The 23969-nt window shown below is 42.5% G+C and overlaps 1 protein-coding gene across 2 annotated transcripts; it reads right to left on the bottom strand.

Moving 5' to 3' along the window:
* Window positions 1-6251: 6251 nt before the first annotated feature.
* TMEM64 (transmembrane protein 64) lies at window positions 6252-19000 on the bottom strand. 2 transcript variants are annotated; one of them, XM_085537235.1, is made up of 4 exons: window positions 18529-18740; window positions 17788-18421; window positions 12170-12325; window positions 6252-8818 (listed from the first exon to the last, which is right to left on the bottom strand). In XM_085537235.1, exons 1-4 carry the CDS (start codon window positions 18600-18602, stop codon window positions 8624-8626), a joined length of 1059 nt encoding a protein of 352 aa, XP_085393361.1. In that variant the 5' UTR covers window positions 18603-18740; the 3' UTR covers window positions 6252-8623. The 2 variants fall into 2 exon arrangements, with proteins under 2 accessions (XP_085393361.1, XP_032298487.2); XM_032442596.2 differs by having other exon boundaries at window positions 17788-19000.
* Between the last annotated feature and the right edge of the window lie 4969 nt (window positions 19001-23969).

Below are 23969 nucleotides of genomic sequence, written 5' to 3'. Positions count from 1 at the left end.
AGAGCCAAGTGAGACCATATATAGCAAGCAGCGCTTCTGCTTTGCATTATGCTACAGCCTACATGATTCAGCTTGGGCAATTTTAGATGCTCCTGAGGAGCAGGTCTGGTTCACAGTCCAGTGTTTCAGTACAAGGAAAGGATGTTTGACATCCATTGCTTGTGACTGATATTAAATTAAATATAATATAAATTAAATATTTTCAGCTGGTTCTGCAGTTTGCATTTAAATGATGTCCAGATACACCGGGGCTTGGCTAAATTCCAAAGAAGGTCTATCAGATTTGAATTTTCCTTTCCCAGTCTAGTGGTGAGTGTGCCTGAGGCAACCCAGCAAGAGACAGTCCTTCTCAAAGAGACATGGGCTCTTTTATCACAGCATCTTGATACAGCACAAGCAAAGATTCCTGAATCTTTACAAGACCAGAAATCAGTGGGAGTCAGAAGCTGCTACTCTGCAGAAGATGCCATTACACTCCTGCCAGACTCTCTTGTGCCCCATGGAACACAGCAGGTCAGAGGACAAAGATATGGATCACTTCTCTGATGTTCTGGTGAACATCACCCTGAAACATTCGGCGCTGATGCACCAAAGTGCTTTGAAGACCTGTGGTACACAGCTCCTCAACAGGGTAGAAAAAATGGCCTCTGAGTATTCCAACATTGATTACGCATAACAGGACTTTCAGTATCCTGTGAGAAGATGTCTTTTTTACTTTTTATTATTATTTAATCATAGAATCATAGAATTGCCCAGGTTGGAAAAGACCTTGAAGATCATCAAGTCCAACTGCAGCCTAACCATAGTACCATAACTCTAACAACCCTCTGCTATATCATATTCCTGAGCACCACATCCAAACGGCAATTAAACACATCCAAGGATGGTGATTCAACCACCTCCCTGGGGAGCCTATTCCAGTACTTAACTACCATTTCTGTAAAGAAGTGTTTAAGTTCAAGATTTCAATATTTTCCCCTTGTGTCAGTAAAATTACCATTGCCCTGCCACTGTTAAACTTCCTCTGCCTCTAAACAGTTTTCTAGATGAAACAGTTGCTGAGATTGAACAGGTCTACAAATGCCTCACAGTAACTCTGCACTGTTTAAAATATGCATTTGCATTTGTTTAGACATTTGCATTAATTGTCATTACTGTAGACATTTATTAAAAGCATGCTGTTCCAGAAAGCTAATATTCTGATGTTGCTTTCACTAGATCTTATCTGCTTTTAAAAAGAACTATTCAATAAGTTTAATGGAATTTACAAAACAACTTAGAAATGAAACAACATGAACGTGACCTTCTGAGCTTGTGGTGTCAGCCCAGCCACATGTCCCTGTCACAGTAACAGATGTCCACAGGGATGATCCCTATGGCAGCATCCTCCCTCACTTGCACACCTCCCACCCTGCAGACTGTGAATTGCTGTCTTCAACTACCCCATGGGGACAGAGAAGACAGAGCCAGGCTCCCACTGGAGGTGCTCAGAGATAGGAGGAGTGGAAATGGACACAAACTGCAATGTGAGAAATCCCAGCACAGCATGGGGAAAAATTCTTTTGCCATGAGGGTGGTCTGTACTGGGTCGGTCCATGATCCAGCTGCACCATGATCCAGCTGTACCTGACCCGTGCAGGAGCTGAGCTGTGTGGCCTCCAGCAGTCCTTCCCAATCTTCAGTACTCTGCAATGCAATAACCCATGAAAATGCTGGATCCTCAGCAGACCAACAAGATCCACTTTGAGACAGAAGTTCCCAGCTTGAATGACATGCTTAAATACTGGATGCATTTGGTTTTTAGGAGAAAATCCAGCTTTTCAGCAAGTTCAATCACACTTTCCATCTGTATAGGGTATCCAAAGATACCTGAATTAATGTAAATATCATTAAGGTTGATTATATTCATCAGAAAGAACAGGTGCACTCCCAGTGGCAGAACGAACCTTTATTTCTTCAAGATCCAAGCTGATAAGAGGCATAGAGAAGAGGAAACTGCAACTACCCATGTGCCTGAACCCAAGGCATAGGAATGGTCAACATGCATTCAGCATGGAGTGAAGGAAGAAGATGCCAGGTATTTCTGTACTACAAGCAGTCCCAAAAGACAGAATCCCCAGAGACTTCTAGGAGAGAATATAAGCTATATCACACAAAACCAGCTACACAACAACTACAGTGGTCAAGCACTGGAATGGACTGCCCAGGGAGGTGGTGGAGTCACTGACCCTGTGGGTGTTCAAGGAACGACTGGATGTTGTGTTGAGGGACATGGTTTAGTGGGAGCTATTGGTAACAGGTGAACAGTTGGACTGGATGATCTTTTAGGTCTTTTCCAACCTTGGTGATTCTATAATACATGGCTACCTTTATTGCTATCAGAGTGGGTATTGTGGAGATAAGTAGAAAGTCTGTACTAAACATACTTGCCACTCATAAAGGGAAATTCTTGTTTCTGAGTTAATATTCAGTAATCTTTATGAGTCGGCATTTTCTGCATTTCAGTGCAATTTCAGACCTTCTTAAGATTAACTTGTTAATACATTCTTCTGTAAGAACTCCATCTCTTTTTTCAGCTTGGTTTTTAACAAGCGAAAAATGTCTTTTTTAAAAAAAAAATACATTTAATCTATTCTCAGAGGAATGACTCATTGAAAAGGGGCGAATAACCTTGTCTAATTATAGCTGCCAGGATTTTACCTCCTGGTAAGCATACTAATACTCTTTCACTAATTGCAACGTTTCCCCTCCTCCTTTAAGTTTTCAATTCCAGTCTTCAAATTGCTTCTTTATGGAAAGATTTTGAGAACTCATTACCACAAGGCTGTTTTCCCCAGTGTGAATGCTGGGGGCTTTGGGGAACTCAGCTCTCTTCCTCCAGACTGTGCCATTTTCTCACCTCAAAGCTTGTTTGAAAGAAACAGTTCTACCACCATAACCACCTTCTCTAGGGATGCACCATTTGCAAGGAGAGGCATCTTTCATTAGGCTGACAGATGCAGCTGGAAAAAAGACAGACTCCTCAGCTTGAAGAATCCAGCTACACATCAAAAAAACGACCTGTACAAGTATTGAGCGTTCTGTTGGTTTGGCAGCAAACTCACTTATAACCCTACAGCATCTGGTAAATTATTGCAGTGAGTTGTGAGTGTTTCCCTCTCAGCAAGGGGACAATAAATCAAGGGGACAATAAATCCAACTATCCCCAACACCAAATAACTGCAGTCTCACCAAAACCAGTGCGACACAAACTCATCATTTTGCACCTGCACAAAACAAAGCAGTTCCACTGGTAAAGTACTACTTTCTGTGATGTTGGAGTTGCATGTGCATGTGTGAGTGTTGTTCCCATAGTCCTCAAACCCTAAAGCTCAGTACAACATAAAGATGCCTGTAAGTTGATGATCCAATACAATTCACAGCACAAGCTGTATATGCACCCTCATGGCTACCACAGAACTACACCCCAGCAAGCTCCACAGAGGGAAAGCACACATACTTGGATTTACATCAGTGGGAGAATATAGAGGATCTTCATTTCCTGACAGAACAGAATAGAGTTTATGATTTCTGTGGAAAGTGGTTTGGAGATAGGTTGCGTGATTTGTGTGTTTTGTTTTGTTTTTAAGAGCAACCTCTGGCTTCTCCCTGTGTTTCTGGCTGGATGAAAAGGAAGCAGCAAGCTCAGAGCTTTCCCTCCGCCAGCTCCACAAAATTGAGCAACGCTTTAAAAAGGAAGCCAGGCAAATCACCTACAGTAGACATCTGCTAAGATATCAAAAGGGTAGCAACAAATGTTTCTCTGCCCTTCAGATGAGAACTATCCATTGCTGCTGGCTTGGGTTTTGCTAGCTGAGGTGCTAAGACAGATATTTGTATCAGAGGGACGCAGTCAGCAGCTCTCCAAAAGCCAACACGCTGAGGCCATCAAGCTGCTTTAGAGATGTTGTTTCCAGTAGCTGTGAAAGACATCTGAAAGTCATACTATGTCAAGGATCAAAACAATCCTCAGTATATTCTTATCACTGCCATTTCAGCATTACTTGCTTCCAGTTGTAATAAAAAAATAAATAAATAAATGAAATTCAACAAAACTCCCGCCCCTTTACCACTTGGGCATCTCATCTGCTGCTGAAGGAAACTGCTACTCCCTCAGAGAAATCAGAGTCTAAAAGAATTCATTAGTCTGCTCCCTCACCACCTACCGTTTCTCACATTTAATAGAGAACACTTGCAATCAAATTTCTAAGGCAGCGAACAAAAAACTTGCAGTTTTAGTTCACAGGCTTTCCCTTCCTTCCTCCCACCCACGGCCGTGAAGGGAGCAGCTACAGCTGACTGGGAACAGGGACCCAGCAAGCAGAGCGATGCAGCTTGCTGTATGCGGGCTCCCACTTGGGCCAGGTACCCTTGCATTCACATCACTTAGCACATCCAAGTTCACACCTCAGCTGATCTTGGGATGTTACTGGGACAAATTAAACTAGTCTAATTAGAGAAATATAACTGGAATGTCAAAGCAAAATACTAACTGGACTTGTCACTGTGGCCTGAAGATTCAGGCTTTAAAACCTCTTCACTCATTTATCCCGAGTCACACAAGCTTAACTGTGCCACATCTAAGCAAGATTCTCTTGTATCCCCCCCAAAAAATGACACCCAATATTCTTGTTCCAGGATCAGCATAATTCAAATCCTTTTTCTGCTCTTAACTCCTCTTATTTTTTTATTATAAAGCAGAAAAAAATCATGAACAAAAAATACCTGTCTCAGAAATCTACCCCACTAATTCTTCCAACGATGTATTTAAATAATTAGAATGGGAAAGATGGCTCGCTCACCACAGCTAATCTTCCCTGATCATTTTCCAAATTAATCAAGAGCCCAGACAACCAATTACACATTAGTCATATGTCCAGGAAGAAGGACTTAGCTTACAGTAGTGAATGCAATGCTTGATTAAAACCTAGTTTTAAATTTAGCAATAGATTAACTTAATGAAGGAGGAGAGGGACAGAAGGACCAAAACAGTTGTACTCAAGTTACTTCTACTTATCACTAGCAAATTAGCATAAATTAAAAATAAACTGATACAGCAGAATAGTACATGAGTGCTGATGTCCATGCAGAGAGATTGCATGCTGGGCCCATCTCATGTTTTCAAGCAGACCACTAGCCCTGTAGGGACAGCTGCGTTCTGCTGCAGCTATGTGCTATGCATCAGGGCTGGAATTTCCATTGGCTTCTACTTTGCACTCCATTTCCTGTTTTCTCCAGTTCAAAGTATCTTAACATGTGGATGGGACTGGTACCAATCTTGAATTTACTATGAGGCAGCCTGGCACAGAGCTACTGCAGCTGTTGCCTCCTGTCATTAAGAATGACCTCAAAGCAAGTGAGAGTTTCATCTTCACCATTACATCCTAGGTTATTTACAAGGCTGTGAACTATTCCCAAAACCTTGGTCACTCAAAATCCAAAACTCACACAGAAACTGAACACAGAGCAATGTGTGGTACTACTACACAGTGGAAAAGTGCAGTCTTAACCATTCCTCAGACTTGACCTTGCAATGCTGGCCGCAGTTATGCAGAAAACAACATAAAAACAGCACATAAAGCCCTTGGGCAGAAAGATCTTTTTCCTTACAGACAGTTAGTATGTTAGATCTGGGGATTGTTGTTACACAGCTGCACTTCCCACAGTAAAGAAGAAGCAGTGCCACATAGCTGAGATTCCCTCTTTTACATGACCTGCAATTTAGATGTGTTTTATGCACAGAAAGCAGTAATCTCTCCACCACCGCAGCTACAAAAGCACGCATGAATGCGACTTGTTACGTATTATTTATACCATTCATACCATTTTTAATTGTAGGAAGACTATCTTAAAAAAAAAAAATAAAACCATCACTTTTACATTTAAACGTATCAATCTTTTGGTTAATTGGCACATTTCTCACAGGCACGTGTATGCTCTTATTCTTCCTTTGCAAAAAGGCAGCTGCAGATCTCCAAAGAGACCTCCAAACTCCAAAGTATTTAACAGAATTAAGCGAGCAGTTGTTGTTTTATAGAAAATGTGTTTCCCTTGTCAGTAACTCACAGATCGTGAAATCCATTCTGAAGTCTTAACTTGTTACTTCACCAAGGCAGGCAGGTATCTTTGTGCATGTGTATAAAGACGGCACCTCATTGGATTTTCTTCCCAACTGCCGCTCTGTAGCAACCTGAACATTTAATACGTATTCCTTTAAAGAAATTTGAGTGAATTTATTGTATAAAATTATGGTTGGCATGGTACAGAAAAGTTCCTTTTAATGCACAGTTCCCATTAACTTATACACAAATTTTACAAGTATCAAGCAAAATGCAAAAAGGTTTAAGAACTATTTCCGTACTACAAAAGTGTTCACATAGTGAAGTTACTCTGGTTACAAAGTATCATGGAAATAAAAGCACTTCAAAATACATATCTGGGAAATGTTCTTCAGTCATCAACACAACCTTAAGTTAGTTAAAAAAGAAACAAGAAACAAAACAAGAAGAAATAACCTCTTGAGATCTCTACTGTTGATTTAGCAAGATGGAGCAAAGTTTGGAACATTTATTCAAGGATCGCTCTGTTTCAAGAAATAAAACAACATTTTACATGTTTAGTTAAGGAAGGGCTCAATCATACCGCGATGACAAATAACGCCATCAAAAAGTTATCTGGCTCTCTTGTTTTCACACAGGAGCTGTCAGAGGCAGAGATGTGTAAATGAACACTTCCAGGTAGACGCAGATTGCCTTTAAAAAGAACGAACAAACGAAATAAAAATGATAAAAGAGGAGACAATCTGAACTTTGTTATCTAACTAGCCCGGTTCCTTAGGTCACAAGACCCTTGAACAGCCGTCTGCAAAGGAAACGCATTTGAAGAGCAAAACAGAATTTCACTACCAAGGACTGCTTAGCTGTCAAGTTAAAATACATCCTCGCAGTAAGACTGCCAGACACTACCAAATCTCTGCTTCCCAACTACCTTGAAGACTCGTTGCTCTCCTGCTATTCACCACAAGACAAGAATGCTCGGACCCTACAAACAGCCTTACAAAAAGGAGGCACAGTTGTGTTCTGTTAGAAAATAACACAGTCTTAAGACTGAAAGCATCCTATAAATCTTACACAAAATAAATACAAAATAAGCAATACATTGCATTGTTTTTGTATCAGATGACTTGTGGGTGTTTGAGCAATTGAACGTTGGCATTTGAATCTACAGGAAACACACATACAAGATGACACCTTCAGGCGCTGTTGCTTTCCTTTTACCTGCACAAACACACACGCACACACAAAATACTATCAGGTTATCTATAGTCTGTTCAAATGCAGTGAAAAAACAGTCCATAGCATATGTAAAAGGAGCGTTATCCAATACAGTGTTGTCTTGCAAAAATGGAGTCAGAATTCCTGAGCCTCAGAGACATTACTAGATTATTTATTTTTCCAAAGAAAACCCCTAGTTTTCATTTCTTCACTCTGATGAAATTTATAATAGATTGCATCTTAAAAAAATGTAAAACTTGTAGAAAAAAAAAAACATATCAACTGATTTTAAAGCTTTTTAAAGGGAGAGAGGGATTCACTTACAAAATAAAGGCCACCTTCATCTAAGATTAGTCTGCGAGTATCTCATTTTGTGTCTGAGGGAGATTTAGCTCCCTGGTCTGGAAGCCTTATTATATGCAGGCATGTGAGCTGAAAAACGCCATTCCAATCAAACTATTTATAAATAGGATTAACATGGAACAGCCCTTTGTTGTTACAATCACCAAGGTGGTAAAACCAATGCAACAGTTAGTTCATTCTTGAAGTTTCCTTCCAACAGAAGCTCCTCACTGCAATCTATTATAACATCTGCACTTCCCCTTTTACTTTGCATATTACACAGTGTAACTTAAAATGTTATTTAAGAGCACTTCAGTCCCACCATGTAGGATTTAAACTTGTGTGACTACATATGCATGGCTCTGCAACATTTCCAATGACTTACAAAAATACATTCAACCGAAACTTTATATAGGGTTCTCTCCCCACCCTCAACCCCTGAAATCAAAAATGATGGATAAGCCAAATGGTCCCACCGTTACCAAAATAATACACTCCAAGGTCTGGAAGCAAAAGCACATTCAAGAATACTGTACATTGAACTGCGTACTTTCTCATTCATCTTTATCAGTAATAAAGTTCTACTGCATATAATTATTCAGCCTTATAAATAATGCTAAGCAGAAAAATATTTACCTCTGTGCTACTTTTCTCAGTTTATAGAAGCATTTTTCTGTTTACAGGAGCAAAGAAAAAAAAAACTAAAGTGCAGACTACAGGCCATGATAGGCATAATAAATGACCAAAGGTGCGGCCAAACTTGCATTTACATCTCAAGTTACTTCACCGTGTTACTTTTCTTGCTAGAAGTCACCCCGTGTGCAATTCAAGAGCTGGTCAGTTGGTTTGTGCCATAGTACAACCTGTAACCATTTGAAATATTCTTTTAAAAGCTAGTTGAATTGTCCATAGACATTTCTAGGCAATAGCTTAGGTTCACAAAAACCTTATTTTATTAATACTTGAAATCACACAATATTGACACCTCCCCCAGAGAACGCTACTGTCCTTTTGTTGCAGTATGTTGTTGAACCGCTGATGCTCGGCTGGCAGTCTTTAACAAGAGATGTCTTCATCTCCATCTCACACGCTACAATAGCTGCATTCAGTTCCACTTGAGCTCGATGAACAACATAAAACATAAGTCCTATGCTTATAACAATCTGCAAATAAAACAAAGGAGTGATGTAGGCCATATCAATGGTAAGCATGAATACAAAGCAACTGTTTTTAACGAAATGGAAAGTGTAAAGATTCATGGAAGCATCTACTGACTTAATGCTTCAAAGGCAACATACTGAAAAGGGAAATTACTAGCCAACAAGTCAACACATACTGCTACTACCATACCAACACAAATACACTGTATAGAACTTAAGTATTCATTTGAATTAAAAATACTGTTTGTTTCTTCCCACTGTCATTTGCATACGTGTTAGAAAGCAAACGCTTTGCTGTAACTCTTAGCAAAAAATAACTCCATATAGAAATGGATTGATGGCAATGGAAACCACAAGAGCTGTTTCCATGCACCTAGAGAATAACAGGTTAACAACTGAATGGTTATTAGCAATTTGCCAAACAGCAGAGGTAGAATGATGTAGAAAAAAGGAAATAAAACCTCTTGTCTTTCCCCTGCTAACAGGGAAGACAGAAGAAAGCAGCAGTGCTGTTGTGCTTCTCAGAGGTCAGGACGAAACAGGGCAGAAGCAGTTTCTGAGCAACCTACAGCAGCTTGTACTTGGTTTCCGGAGGATGGCTCTGGGGATGCTTGTTATTTTCTTAAGGAGGAAATACTATCTAAAAGTAGGACTTCAGTTTATGGGTTTTTGCTCTGAACTTTATTACTAAGAATTTTTAGTTTCGCCATTAAAATTAACAAGAATAAACTGGGACACATTTTGCTTAGAAGTTACATGTTCAAGGACATTAGCATGGACTACATTCCCCAGAGGCAGCTTTTGGTTTCAATAAAACATTGGTTACTGTTTTCAGCACAGACCCTCCTTAAAAAAATATCTTCAAAGAAAATAGAGCTGTCTCATAATTGTGACCCCTCTAAAAGAAGTAAATTATTTTGCCTTTTTAAAAAATGTTTTAGGAACCCAACTGGAACCAGCAACAAGTACGGTCACAGTATCATTACAATGGGAAAGCAAATGGGAGATCTATAGCTCAACCTGCTGCTCAAAATGAGGTTAGCTGCCAGATCAGACCATGCTGCTCAGGACTTCTATAAAATCAGGTCTTGAAAACATCCAAGACTGTAGACTTCACCACGCCTCTGGGCAGCTGGTTCCACTGCCTGTGATAAAAGCTATTTGTTAAAGGACTCAAAAGGCTGCTGATGTAAGAGTCAAATATACACTTGCAGACATCATGTTCTGAGTATACAGGAAAAATCCCATTCTAAAAGCTTACCCAAATATTTAAACTTGACAGGTGTGAGAAATATTACTACCAGTAGGCTCAGGTTCCCTAGACAAATAGACAAATCATTTAAAAATATATACATGTTGGCAACCATGAAGTATGATTAATTTTTACAGCTGTTTACTAAATCAAAATCCCATCAAAGCCACACAGCAAAGCTGTGAGAGAAACTGGGAGAACATAAGCGATTCCTCCTCTAATGGACTTAGTCAGCTCTTATGTACTGCTGTCAAGGTGGCGAGCACATCCATTTGGACATTCGGCCCTTTCAGCTGGTGCTTACCTGACCAACACTTAACACTACAGTGTCATTTTAAGAAATCTTAATGGGGAGATAAAAAAAGAAGAAAAAAAGAATAAAGATCACTAAAAGCTACTAACCCCGCTGTTCCCTTGAATTGCCTGTAATTGGGCAGAAAAAAGCCCAGTTCTTTGCTTTAGCTCTCACACTGCTACTTTTCTCTGCTGTCTCTAATTTCACAAATCTCTCAATTTCCTGCTGAAATAAACCTGCAAAACCATTCCGCTCTGTGGTTTTCTATGCCACCTCTGCTGACATACAGTTACCAGCGATGGAGCATCAAGGTTTAGTGGGCAATAGTGGTGGTACGTTGACAGCTGGACTACACAATTCTAAAGGTTTTTTTGAACCTTAATGATTCTATGATTCTAACACACAAAATAACTTTTCACAACTAAAATATAAATTGATCAAGTAACACTGATTTTCAACCAGAACTACTGAGGTTACTTCACAATCACAAAGGCATTCTAATGCTCAAGACTTTGTGATTAAACCTTTTAATTACATGTTCTGTCTAAGAACAGTCAAGTTACAGGAGGGTGATGGGTTAAAAAGAGTTAGTCTTGTATATCAGTGTTGATAAACATCAGCTTAATCATAAACACCGAGGAAGATAAATTACAGCAGAATGAACTAGAAGTCAGCAAACGATGTCAACTGTTGGTCAAACACAGCGTGGAAGTGACAACAGCATCAGATGAGGTTTTAATATATAATCTTTTTCTGATATATTCTTCACCTTTATGCTTACAACGGTCTTTGGCTTAAGGCTTGTCCCCAGGATTTACTGACTAATTATTTCATCAGGAAAGCTCATGAAAAGGTACCAGACAGGTCTCACAAATTTATTTCCTTGCAAAAATAGGATATTTTGATTTAGGTATTAGTAATGTCATATTTCTACAGCACCTAAAGACCTAGCGTAATTGTGAGCGCTCAATGTCAACAGTGAACATGGCACAGGCTCTGGGTTTAAGAACCCAAAGCACACTGCTTTACAGCTGGGAGACCGTTTCCCTCAGTGTAAGGTTGCTTTAACAAGTCTAAAATTCAGCGACAGATCACTACAGAGAGTAACAGGACAGAACTCAGAAAGCACCAAGTTCTGTTTTGTATCATGTGAGGTATGAGAGAATTAAATACTTTTAACAGAAGAAAACAAAAGCAAAGCAGAACAGTACATCAGAAACTCATTTGTCTGGGTTATCAAGTAGTCAGTACATACCAGTCTGTGAAAAATTATTATAATCGGCTTTACACAACCTACTGAAAATACCAACATTATAAATCAAACATCTCTAAATCCCCTGCTACTCGGCCACGCTTGCTTTGCTCTCAGTCTACAAGAGGTTGGCTGCCTCAGACAAGGGAGTCATTATGTCTCCAGGTGACAGCTCTTAACACTTGAACAAGCATTCCTCCAAACCTGTACAGCTCACCTCTTTTAGGCTGGAAGTGATACAATCTAAAGAAGAACCTGCAAAGTTAAATCTCCGCACACCTCACACATGTTTCCAGGAGCACACAATCTCCAAAGATTCAATTACTTGAAGGGGTGATGCTATAGGAGTGAAGCTTCCCAACTATCTTCAGAAGCAAAATTCTACTTCAAATCTCACTGGTACAGAAGATGAGCAAAAAACTGAAGAGATAAAAATATACACGGAAACAGAAGACTGTATCCAAAAGTCACTGCTTACCAAAACAGACATAAAGAAAGTCATAATAGCGGCATTCCTAATATTCAAAGTTTATGAAAACTATTGTTTTAACATACCTGTAAACTGAATATAAAATAGCCACTAACACTTTGTTCTGCGATCACATCCTCCATGGTGCGCAAGGTAGTTCCCAAGTATGAGTTCAGGAGCTGAGTAGGAAGCAGCCCAACTGAAGAAGCCATCAGGTAGTTGGGCAGCGATAGATCTGTAACCTAAGTTAAAAAGAAACGTGTAAGAAACCATATGACATGACAATACAACCCATGTGCACAGCCAACTACACTGCCTCCCCCAGAAACATCTATGTCAGAAAATAAAACAATTTGTTTCTTCACTTTAACTTCGCACTGCTAGTGAATCTACAGCGATAAAATAGTATGTGACTAGTTTTCATATTTTCTTTTTAAATTGACTATATTTTATTTTACTTCATCTTAAATTGTACAGCATCTCTGTGCAAGTCTTTAACTAAGGATGTAATCACACTGTTCATTTAAAGTATTTACTTCCTCATGGTGAACAGAGTTTACTTTGGGTTTTACACATACTAAAGCAAAAGGTAATTGTTCAAAATTTTGCTGTATTAAATATGACCTAAGTAAACAGAATGGCAGCATGGCAGGACAGGCAGATATGATTTGCCTCCACAAAATGAAGAGCATCTCCATCAGCTCATCCACACAAATCAGCAGACTACAACACGGGAAACGTGTACCGAACTGAATATGAGCATCACTGTGTTGGAAATCATGGTAGCAGTGTTAGAATACTGCATAGTTTGCACATAGTTCATGGGTCCCATGAACACTCACACAAGAAGAATGCCACAGGCAAGTTTGTCAAGACCTACTGGACCAATATGAGGCTGAAAGTGACATTTTCCTGGATCACATCATTAATGGTAATGAGACACACTGTCACCACTTTGAGCCTGAGTCAGAACGACAGTCCAAGGAGTGGTGACATGTGAATTCCCCATCTAAGAAAAAGATCAAGGTGCAGCTTTCAGTGGGTGAAGTGATGAGTACTGTCTTTTGGGATGGGAAAGTGGTGATCCTTATGGATTTCCTGGAACCCAGAAGAACCATCAAATCTGATAACTACACCATGACATTTGACTTAGCTGAAAGCTCAAACTTCCAGAGTTAGGTCAGATGAGGAGACCACCTTTCTAGTGTAGCACAATAACACAGACCTCATACCCGTCTGAACACAATGGAACACTTTGCCCATCTCAGCTGGGCTGTCTTACCACACTCATCATATAGTCCAGATTTGGCACCTTCTGACTTCCACCTGTTTGGGCTGATTAAAGATAAACTACATGGACAACCTTTTCCAAGCAACACCACCATCGCAGCAGCTGTGAAACAGTGGGTCACCTCTGCTGGCATAGATTTTTATGAGTGCAGCATGTAAGCTCTTGTTCATCTCTGGCAAAAATGGTGGTGATGAAAAATAGTGACCATTAGCTGGGAATTTCCTTTATCAGACAGTGTTATTGTGCTCTTGTATCCGTTGTAGTTTCCATGAAAATAAACAGGAGCCATTACTTTCAGAGCAACCAATGTAAACAGGCATCATGAAGCTTCTCGGCCAAAAATACCCGATTTCAGACTTGATTAGTGAACAAAATAATACACACAACTACAGCTTTTCTTCATCTTTACTGTGGCGAGTAGGACTAGGGAAGTCATCCTGCCCCTGGACTCGGCATTGGTGAGGCTTCACCCCGAGTACTGTGTTCAGTTTTGGGCACCTCAGTACAAAAAAGACATGGAGGTACTGGAGCAGGTCCAGAGAAGGGCAACGAGGCTTGTGAAGGGCTTGGAAAATCAGCCCTATGAGAAGAGGCTGAGGGAGATGGGGCTGTTTAGCCTGGGGAAAAGGAGGTTGAGGGGAGACCTTATCGCCCTCTTCCAGTACCTGAAAGGTTCTTACAGTGAGAGTGGGGCAGGTCTCCTCTCACTAGTGACAAGTGACAGGATGAGGGGAAATGGCCTCAAGTTGCGCTAGGGCAAGTTTAGGTTGGATATTAGGAAGAACTTCTTTACAGAAAGGGTAGTTAAGTACTGGAATAGGCTCCCCAGGGAGGTGGTTGAATCGCCATCCCTGGGTGTGTTTAAGAGCCATTTGGATGTGGTGCTCTGGGATATGAATTAGTGTAGGGTTTTTAGAGTTAGGGTTCTGGTTAGGCTGCAGTTGGACTTGATGATCTTCAAGGTCTTTTTCACCCTGGGTGATTCTATGATTGTATGAAAAAAAAAAGATGAAGAATTCTTCAATATATTTTTCTCTCTTTTTCAAGAGATTTCTGTTCATAGTCAGTATGGGGACAGTTTACACTGTACAGTTTACACAGCTAACTCAGTACAGCAGCCACTGAAAAATTTTAGATTCAATACCCAAGAGTTCAAAAGATCTTTATGCAAGAAAATGAAATCAGAAGGAAACAACGGGTTAAAAATAAAATGACTATGAAAATGGTTTGATACATTTTCTAGACAATTCAGTTGATCACAAAATAATAAAACAAGTACTAATTAAGAACGGCTCCTAACACAGGGAGACTACAAGATTACCAACCTTGAAAGCTTTGCACAATGCTGAAGACAAAAGAATAGGAGCAAAGTTTCTCACTTCATCATACTACTCTTAAAATAAACTATGGTTACTGTGAGAGTCACACCGTCAGGTTCTTGCAGCTCTAAGCAATATCAGTGGCAAGTTTTTTGGGGAAAGGAAGAGCAATGGAAGAGGAAAATGCAATGAAGCATCAAGAGTAATTCACTAGAATAAGATCCAGTAAGATTCCAATCTTCACTCTGCAAATTACAGCTCCCATGGACTTAAAAAATACAGCAGTAACACAAGGAATAGATTTCTTGCTCCATGCAAGTTTAACGTAGATTTCTTATGAAAAAGCACTACAGTCATGTCAGAACTTCATATTTGACTGATACTTTTCAAAAGATTTGTCTTAAAAAAGAAAAATAAATAGTAATTTGGGCCATGTAATAAGGATGCACGACTGAAGCTTTCCTTATTGCCAAGGGAATGAAGGAACTGCTATTAAAAGTCTCTGAAATGCTAGCACTGAGACAAGATTTCCTAAGTAGGACACTGACATTAAATCTAATGGAACTGGGAAACTTCCAAAAACCATTTTAACACTCCAAGGCACCTCTTTCATTTCTGAGTATATATTAAAGACACTCTAGCAGCAGAGGCACACATTTGCAACTCTGGATTTGTCCTAAAGCAATCAGGCCACAAAAAGAGACTGCTTCCAAATAAAGGAGGGACCACCGACGCATGTGCTTGACGGTGCCTTTTGCATTCCACTAAGATGAAAGCTAAGAAGAGAAAAGCAAGACTTCATTTGTGGGTTTTTGACCTACACTGGTAACCCTTTCCCCAAAAGGGGCAGAAAACAGACGGTGTCCATTGCTAAGTAACCTGACAAATTTTTCAGTAAAACTTACAGCTTACTTTATCTTTCCTCTTGTAAAACTCCACCCGTCTAACTGTGGTCTGTGCCGCGAAACTGAGACTAATAGGACTCTGTATCTAAGGAGAGCTCATGCCAGTAAAAATAACAGTGACATCCCAAAGCAAGAGTGGATACGACTGTGTAACAGGCCACAGCAATATATAAAGCTACGAACTAACCACTGTACTAACAGGAGCATTAGCCAGAAAGTCTCCCACTGAGCTTTGGACAGGCTCTATCTGATAAAACTTTGGTGCATTCTTTGCAGCTGACCCCTTTGGTTCATTTCTGTCAAAAAAGACAGTTTATGCCAGGATGCTGTTTGGGGTCACATGCCTTTGGGGGCTTCTCTCCCCTGAATTTATGAATCTACGTATTTCAGATCAGGTAGGTTCCAATGTCTATCAACTTCCCACCAAAGAAAGAAAGCAGCTTGCACGTGGTTGCAGAGCACACAGCACTTCTGAAAGTCTCACTTCACTGAGAAGTATTCCAGAAATATTTCACTTATTTCTGAAACCAGAGACACTACAATTTCTAGTATGCTCGTATCTTCCACACAATAGCCCTCTCAGAATGGAAGAAGTAAGTTAGGAATTCTGATCTAGGCTACACCAGGCACTGCAGATAATCAGACTGCACAAACCTAGCACTAGAGACCCATTAGCTGGATGAGGTGATAACCTGCACGCTGTGCCTCCTTACAGACCTACCTTCAAAACGTTCAGAGCTGCAAAGGGGAGAGGGCTGAACAAACACTTCAGTCGGGGCTATCAGCATGCCCTGGCCATGCTGGCGGCATACTAGAGGACCAACAAATATGTGAAATCCACTTAAAAAACATACAAGCACTCTTTCATCTTACAGGTCTCTAAGTCTTCCAGAAAGCCATGTGAATGCATAACTCTACTGTTCCCAATACTCTGCTTTCACAAACAGTTGGAGAATGGACTTAAGAAGGAAGATGGTGACTGGCTGGTAAGAAACGAACAAGTTCCTGTTTCTTAAGAAGAAATTTTGTTCTTAATGCAGTTTGGAAATACACGATCCTGTCACTACTCAAATGCCAGAACACTCCCTTCCTTCCTTCCCTCTCCACATTCCCCAGCAATTCCCAAAATGCACATCATGGAACAAGGGCTTGGAGAAACTCTCTCACCTCAAGGCTACCATCCCTCATCCCTATACATCAACTGTCACTTCCTACATTCCCTTTCATTTTATCTTCAGTTTACTTATGAGCACGCACAAACAAAACAAGCATAAGCCAGACTGATGGAAAATTAAAGATGTTTACATTTTCTCAAGACTTCAGTTTACTGTTTTTTACTATTAAGAACAAATCATTTCAAAATCACTGCATAAGCTCTGAACACAGGAAATGGATGGTTAGGACACCCCAAATCCCCCTGCATTGGAAGATTTAACTTTAAAATAAGTCAGGCTTCAAGAAATCAGCACAGCTCAGTCTGCACTGACAAAACTCTGAATTCCACGCTCAGCTGGAACTTCACTCTCTGTGAGAAACAGTTTGGAATTGCTAGACTTGATGCAACATCCTTATGTTTTTTGTATGGTAGTAATTCATATTACATGTCCTTGATTAAAAACTGAGCATCGTGTTTTAGTTGACTGTGCTGTAATGTAAGAAATCACAATCATCAGCATGAGCTCAAAAAGGTGTACCTCATGTCCTTCCTTACTTTCTCCTTCAAGATGATTAAAAAAAAACAGTAATATTCTATCTCTAAAATAATAATCTATGTAGGTATATTTGTCTAGAAGTAGGAAAGAAAAACAGGTGTTCACCAGCTGAGCTTTCTTTTGGTGGTTAATCTTAATCTGCACCTGACTGCTCTGCCCAAATCACGTATGAGGACTTTGCCCACTGCCTTCTTTCCAGTACAAACATTTATACTAACTAGAGAGCAGCTTAGGCAAGGCTGCTCGAAAATACAACGAAAATACAACTTTTCCTCCCACTCTATTCGCTTCAAAAAGCACAGGCACTGTAAAATCACTAAGCTCTTCCCAATGCATCTTTCTAACAGTCCTGAAAGTCCAAGAGCAGAGTAATGCCACTGAACAAAGCGCCTCAGAACCTGCCTCGAGCAGGCGGCTGATTGATTCCCTGCCGCCTTAAGGAACCCAGAGCCACGGCTCCCCGCAGCCGGGACTCACCGCGAAGACGGCGTTCTGCAGACCGAAGGGGATGGGAGTCAGGCGCGCCAGGGCCACCACCTTGAGCCCGCTGCCGCCCTCCACCACTCGGACGACGGCGCTGAGCGTCGTGCTGCCCTGGATCCTGTCCAGCGCCCATCGGGCCAACAGCCGCCGACAGGCCACGTGCGCCACGAAGGTGCCGACCAGGACGCCCAGCACCATCAGCCCCATGCCCAGCACGAAGCCGTAGAGGTAACCGGCGGCCACGTTGAGCAGGATGTAGCCCCAGCCGCAGGGGAAGGACACGACGATGAAGCCCACGGTGAAGAGCAGCACGCCGGCCAGGCTGTCCAGGCTCTCCGCCCACAGGAGCAGGTCGCGCAGGTACTGGCGCACCAGGGCCAGCGAGGCGAAGCACAGGGCCGCCAGGACGCACACGCTGAGGCAGCTCTTGCACCAGCAGGTGCCCAGCAGGCAGCACGAGCAGCGCCAGCCTCGAGCCTCGGCCAGCCCGGGCCCGCCGCCGCCCGCCTCGGGCAGCGGGCACAGCAGCAGCTCGGCCGGCGGCAGCCCGCCCTGCTCCGCGTAGGGCCCCAGCAGCAGCCCGCCGGCCTCCGCCGACACGAAGCCGCCGGGGTCTCCGCCGCCTCCCGCCGCCGTGCCGGCCGCCCGGGACAGCCAGCGGCCCAGCTCGTGCCGGGCGCCCTGCCTCACGGCCCGGGAGAGCAGCTGCAGCGCCGCGGCCCCCGCGCCCCACATCCCCCCGAGCCGCCCGGCCCCGTCGCTCCCCGCCTCCCCTCGCAGCGTGCGGGCAGGGGCGGCTTCTCCCTCATCGCCCCGCCATGGCCCGCTCCGGGCGGCGGAGCCCGGCCGAGCGCCGGGCGGGGGCGGGGAAGCGGCGGCGGGAGGGCGGGAAGGAGGGGGCTCAGCGGGCGGAGGGCCTCCCCCTCGGCTGCGGCGTTAGGCGGCGGCGCCGCGCTGCCCGGCCCGGCAGTCGCAGTCGCAGCGGCGGCCCTGGCGGAGCGCGGGTCCCGGCGGGCGGCAGCGGCGGCGGCAGCAGCAAGGGCGGCAGCGGAGCTCCATCTCCCGGCGCGCGGGGGCTCCCGCTCTGCTCCTGGAAGCGCCTGGCGGAGCGGCCGTGCCGATGTGGCAGCGCGGGCGCCGCTCGCAGCGGATGGGGGAGGAGGCTGCGCTCCGTCGGCGTCAGCTCCCTGCTCCGGTGCGGGGCTCGGAGCGGCCCCGCGGCCCGCCCACGGCCCGCCCCGCTCCTCGGCGGGCGGGGTGCGCCTCAGCGGGGGCCGGGTAGTGCCTCCGCGGGGCGGCGCTGTATGGGGCGGTACCGGGATGTATGGGACGGTACCGCACTGCCGGTTTCGCTGTCCGGTTCTCAGAGCCCTTCGTCGGGGGACAGCGCTGAACCGACGGGGAGTGAGCGAGGGTGCTTGATACCGAGTGGCCGTCTGTCACCGGTGTGCGGGCTGAGGCAACGCTGTCTGGACAGTGTACCCCAGACCCCAGTGGCTTGTTGGCACCTCGTCTTCCTGTGCTTGGATCCTGTTCCACACCCCGTTTTTTAGCATTTCCACAAGTGAGAGTAATCCCGGCCAGCCAGCACTTGGGGCTGAGGGGTGACAGTCAAGCCTCAACCTGGCACTATTGACCTGAAGTCTGGTCAGGGACAGGCTGTGCAGGTTACAGCCCTGGATCTGGGCACTCAAGTGTGCTCAGCCACCAGACCCTGCTCGTAGAAAGCAGGGCAGCTTGGTTCACCTGGCCAACTCATCCTGCACCCCTGGGCTCAGGCATGTTTTAGGACGATTTGTGCTTGAATTTTGAGCCATTGCTAGAAAGAATGGAAAGGCCTGAATAAGCAGCAAGGGGGGTGTTAGAAGCCTCGCTTCTTTTCACAGGTCTCTGTTGTCCCGGTGTTACTAATGATAGCAGCAGCACAATGTGGAAAAGGTTCTGTTTTCTTCACAGCATTTAAAACTACAATATGCTCCCGTGGAGTTTTATTCTTCTGCCTGGAAATTCACAAGCATATATACAATGAGAATATGTGGGAGTTGTACAGGTTAAAGGATGATTAAAATGATCTCAAAATGAAGAACACGTCTTGAAGAACGTACCACAGATGCTTTCACTTGCAAAGTATGCCACTAGAAATGCTGTAGCTTGCACAGTCCCACAAATCAGCCTAAGGAAGTGACAGCTGAGTGAAGCCATCCTGGCTTCAGGAAAGCTGCAGACAAATACCTACAGCATAATCAGTGTTGACTGTTTTTGTTTGTTTCTGTTATGTTGGCTGAAAGCAATCATTTGATTTTGTGTGAACTCTTTTACTCACAATGCAGACACAGTACATCCATAATAATAATGGCAAGAAAGCCCAGCATTCCTGCTGGTACAGGGTGGTGGGCCTGCTTACACATTCAGCAGGGCATTTATAGAATCATAGAATCATAGAATTACTCAGGCTGGAAAAGACCTTGAAGATCATCAAGTCCAACCGCAGCCTAACCATAGTACCATAACTCTAACAACCCTCCACTAAATCTTTTCCGTATGTACTACATCCAAATTGCTCTTAAACACACCCGGGGATGGCGATTCAACCACCTCCCTGGGGGGCCTATTCCAGTACCTAACTGCCCTTTCTGTAAAGAAGTTCTTCCTAATATCCAACCTAAACTTGCCCTGGCACAACTTGAGCAATTTCAGCAAATGATGAGCAGATGATAAGGTGCATATTAATTTCTGCTCTTATACTAAGAACACATATGTCTGACAGGTGGGTTCAGATTATGTGCAGTTCTGTTCGATATGCCTGCTTGCATGGACAGAGACAAAGCCTGAGTGGAGATATCAGTCACAGTTGTATGTTTTATGCTTCCCAGTTTTCACTGTGTAAAGAGCATTGCCCTGTGCTCAGAGCTGGAGTGGATCCATTGCTGCCACTCCTACAGGTTACAGCATTCTTTATTTGGAACTACAAAAAGCAGATCTGAAAGGCTCCACAACGGAGCCTTTATGTGAGGAACATAATGGTCCATCAAAGTGGCAGTGCTGACATTAGACTCCAACTTATAAAGTTATTTCATGTAGTACATTAGTGGAGATTCTTCTACTTGGTTAGGCCCATGCGTCTGATCCATACTGAATGGGGTGCTGAAGCTGGGGAGTAGGATACACGGAGCCGCAACTCACAAACCAACATAATTCTGAGTTATGAACTGCCAGGAGCTTCTCATGGTTATTTCTGAATTACGGCTTGTGAGAAAGAAGCAGGAGTTTTCTGAGAAGACAGTGTTGAGCACCATAGCTCCAGTTAGCTTCTGTGCTGCTTCATTTGGTCAGAATCAATGTGAAGGTCTTTTCATGGGAGCTGCAAAATTGACTAATTTATGTCAGGGTTTTTACTCCAGTTGCCAAAACTCATACAATTCAGAAAATGAATGTGTTTATTTTCATACATGTTTGAACCATATATAAGGAAGGAATGAAAGTTCAATGCATTAACCAAGGTGCTGAAACATTTACATGGAGGGGAGGATTCTAAGACATCACTGGTGTTAGATGATATACAAACAGTGACACACCTTAAACAAGCCCACTGTAGTGGAACTATGGAAATTTGTGATGGTTTACAGGATACTCCTCAGAGTGTTCTAGCCCAGAAAAGTAGATGAGAAATACTTTCCTACATGTAAAGCAAACATATAGCTCTATGTTTGGTACATTTATAGCTGCTTTCAGCTGTTTCAGTAATGGAAAACTTACAGTAATTCATCTTAAAGACTCGTGGGATTTCTCCTTGTAAAATGATATCCTTATGTTAACAGAACAAATTTCCATGTATTTTTCATTCCATGACAGAACTGCTTTGTTGCCAAAAAACCTCATTAGTCAGGGGCAGTTGGTGCAATGTAGTGTAGCTAGACTGAAGTTTGGAAGTCATTGAATTTGTCTTGAGGACTGGGTGAGCACTGACGGCCCTGTGTGAAAAAAGCCACCTATCACACTTGTACTGTTGTCCCAAATTGCACTGTACAAAAGTGGGATGTACCTCCAAATGATATCCATGGGATAACTTGCTTTTACTGGGGCCACAAACTGAGAATCTGTGTTTTCATGCAGCAGAACATCTGATGTAGTTCTCGAGAGCACTAATGGTTAGAAATGACTAATGGTTAGAAATTCAACCACCTCCACCCAGGGATGGATGTGTTTAAGAGCCATTTGGATGTGGTGCTCAGGGATATGATTTAGTGTAGGGTTGTTAGAGTTAGGGTACTGGTTAGGCTGCGGTTGGACTTGATGATCTTCAAGGTCTTTTCCAACCTGGGTAATTCTATGATTCTATGAAATGCTGTTTTGTTTAGAAGGTGTTCTTTCAAAATGCATTTTGGATGTCATGCAATAATGCACAGTGAGCAAAGAATATTTAAGAAATAGGAATTGTTTCAGTAAAGAAATTTAGTGAGGTTGTTTGCATGGATTCTATTCTCCACTTAAGAGTGACTCAAACAAGAAATGTATCTACATGTATACTATAGTAAGGACACTGTAAATGGGAGGAGTTTAGGAAAACGTGTTAGCATATCCTTAGTATTGTGTTCCCACGCATCCGTGGCTTTCTTGATCTGTTTCAACAAGTTACCACATTCATGTTGGTACATCTCATTCATTTTGGTACATCTGGAACACTTCTAATCCAATCCCATATGTGAAATAGATATCTATCTTCTTTTAAAGCATGCTAGACTAAGTTGCAAAGTAAAGCAAAGCAGATTGCATTTTTGCTATTTCCATGCCAAGGTAGAGCAGATTATCAATTGGAGGCCAGTTTCTCATAATATTTTTGGATTGGTGGTTTTAGTAAAAGTATTTGACATTAAAAATTAACCCAAGATCCAATGATTGTGACTTAACAGCATAGTAATATTTGACTGAGTTTTGCTGCTAAGCGCTGTCAAGCAGCTTTAACATTAGCTTCAAGTCAGCACTGAAGCAGAACATCATATTTGAGTTTGTGGGTTGGATAAACAAACACATTTAAAAGTTTGTTGGTATAAAGCAGGCTATTGATCTCGGTTACAGCAGTCAAAGATCAGAAAGAAGCTCAAGGGATTAATTCTTCTTTTATGTTGTCTTGATTTATAATTAGCTTTTACACAGCAAAGTTTGAGCGGTTCTTTCCCATCTTTGTTGTTAGTCCTTTATCTGAGAAACCGCAATGTGGTAAATGCCGGCAGGCATTGAGCTGTTTTTATGCCTCTGAAGAAGGACAAAGATTGAAAGAATTCCAACTTTTAAAATCAATAGAACAACTCTTGTCTGAGTGTAACACTATAGCAGGCACTATTGCTGCAACAAAGCATAGTTATCAATCTGCATGTTTACAAGCCTGGTTGTAGTACAGCTATTAAAATATTTACTTTTCTTAGATTCCAGACAGACAAACTAATCAGTTTCAAACTTTGTCTGAGGGAACATTTATATTCTACATTAGATGCCAGTGAAAACATGATTTGACGCTCTATTGACATCTAATTATTGTGATCCTATCCTCATGCGAACGAGCACCTGAACCAGTAGCCCCATAAGTCAAGCTTTGGTAGGCTGCTGTATTGTTTAAAACAGTGGCAAATTATGTCTGAGTTCAGAAAATGGTTGCCAATCTTTTCTAAGTGATCTCACCTTTTAAGTGCTGAGACTGAGAAATAGAAAGTGGAGAAGACTCTGCTTCTTTCCTGCTTTGTCTGTGCTCTGGTGTCTGCACCACTACTCCAGTAGCTGAGGGCAGACATAAATGTAGTTGAAAGAGCAGCATCTGCAAGGCTCACAATAATGATTTTGCCAAAGGCTTGGAGTGTCCTCTCTTTCTTCTGAAGGATTCAGAAGTCAGGCAGGCTTAGCAGGTACTCAGGAACTCCTGAGCAGTGCTCCATTTCAAGGAGCTTAGGTGATAGACATGTAATACAAACAAATATGATTGATAGATGAGAGAAGGAGAAATGACAGGACTTCAAGAAAAGATACTGATAAAAAAAAAAAAAGCATGTGAAAAATGGCCATGTGTTCTTTTCAAGATTTTTTTTTCTACCCTCTGAAGTCACAAGAGGTGCTGTAAACACAGAAATAAATGCCTGTTAGTAGTGCTTAAATGGAGTTATACAGGAGATGCTACAAGAACAAGA

This window comes from Coturnix japonica, chromosome 2, assembly GCF_054131305.1.
Source record: "Coturnix japonica strain WE chromosome 2, WE-NBRP24, whole genome shotgun sequence".
In the NCBI taxonomy this organism is placed as follows: domain Eukaryota; kingdom Metazoa; phylum Chordata; class Aves; order Galliformes; family Phasianidae; genus Coturnix; species Coturnix japonica.
The sequence above is the reverse complement of the archived record's forward strand: the minus strand, read 5'-3'. Positions and strand labels throughout refer to the sequence as shown.

Bases quoted from the DNA above. Each gene is read 5' to 3' on its own strand.
- TMEM64 (XM_032442596.2), bottom strand. From the start codon at position 18,528: ATGTGGGGCGCGGGGGCCGCGGCGCTGCAGCTGCTCTCCCGGGCCGTG. The intron at 12,326-17,787 runs GTGAGTCCCGGC...TTTTTAACTTAG, and splicing joins TGCAGAACGCCGTCTTCGCG to GTTACAGATCTATCGCTGCC. The intron at 8,819-12,169 runs GTATGTTAAAAC...TTTTATTTGCAG, and splicing joins ATTTTATATTCAGTTTACAG to ATTGTTATAAGCATAGGACT.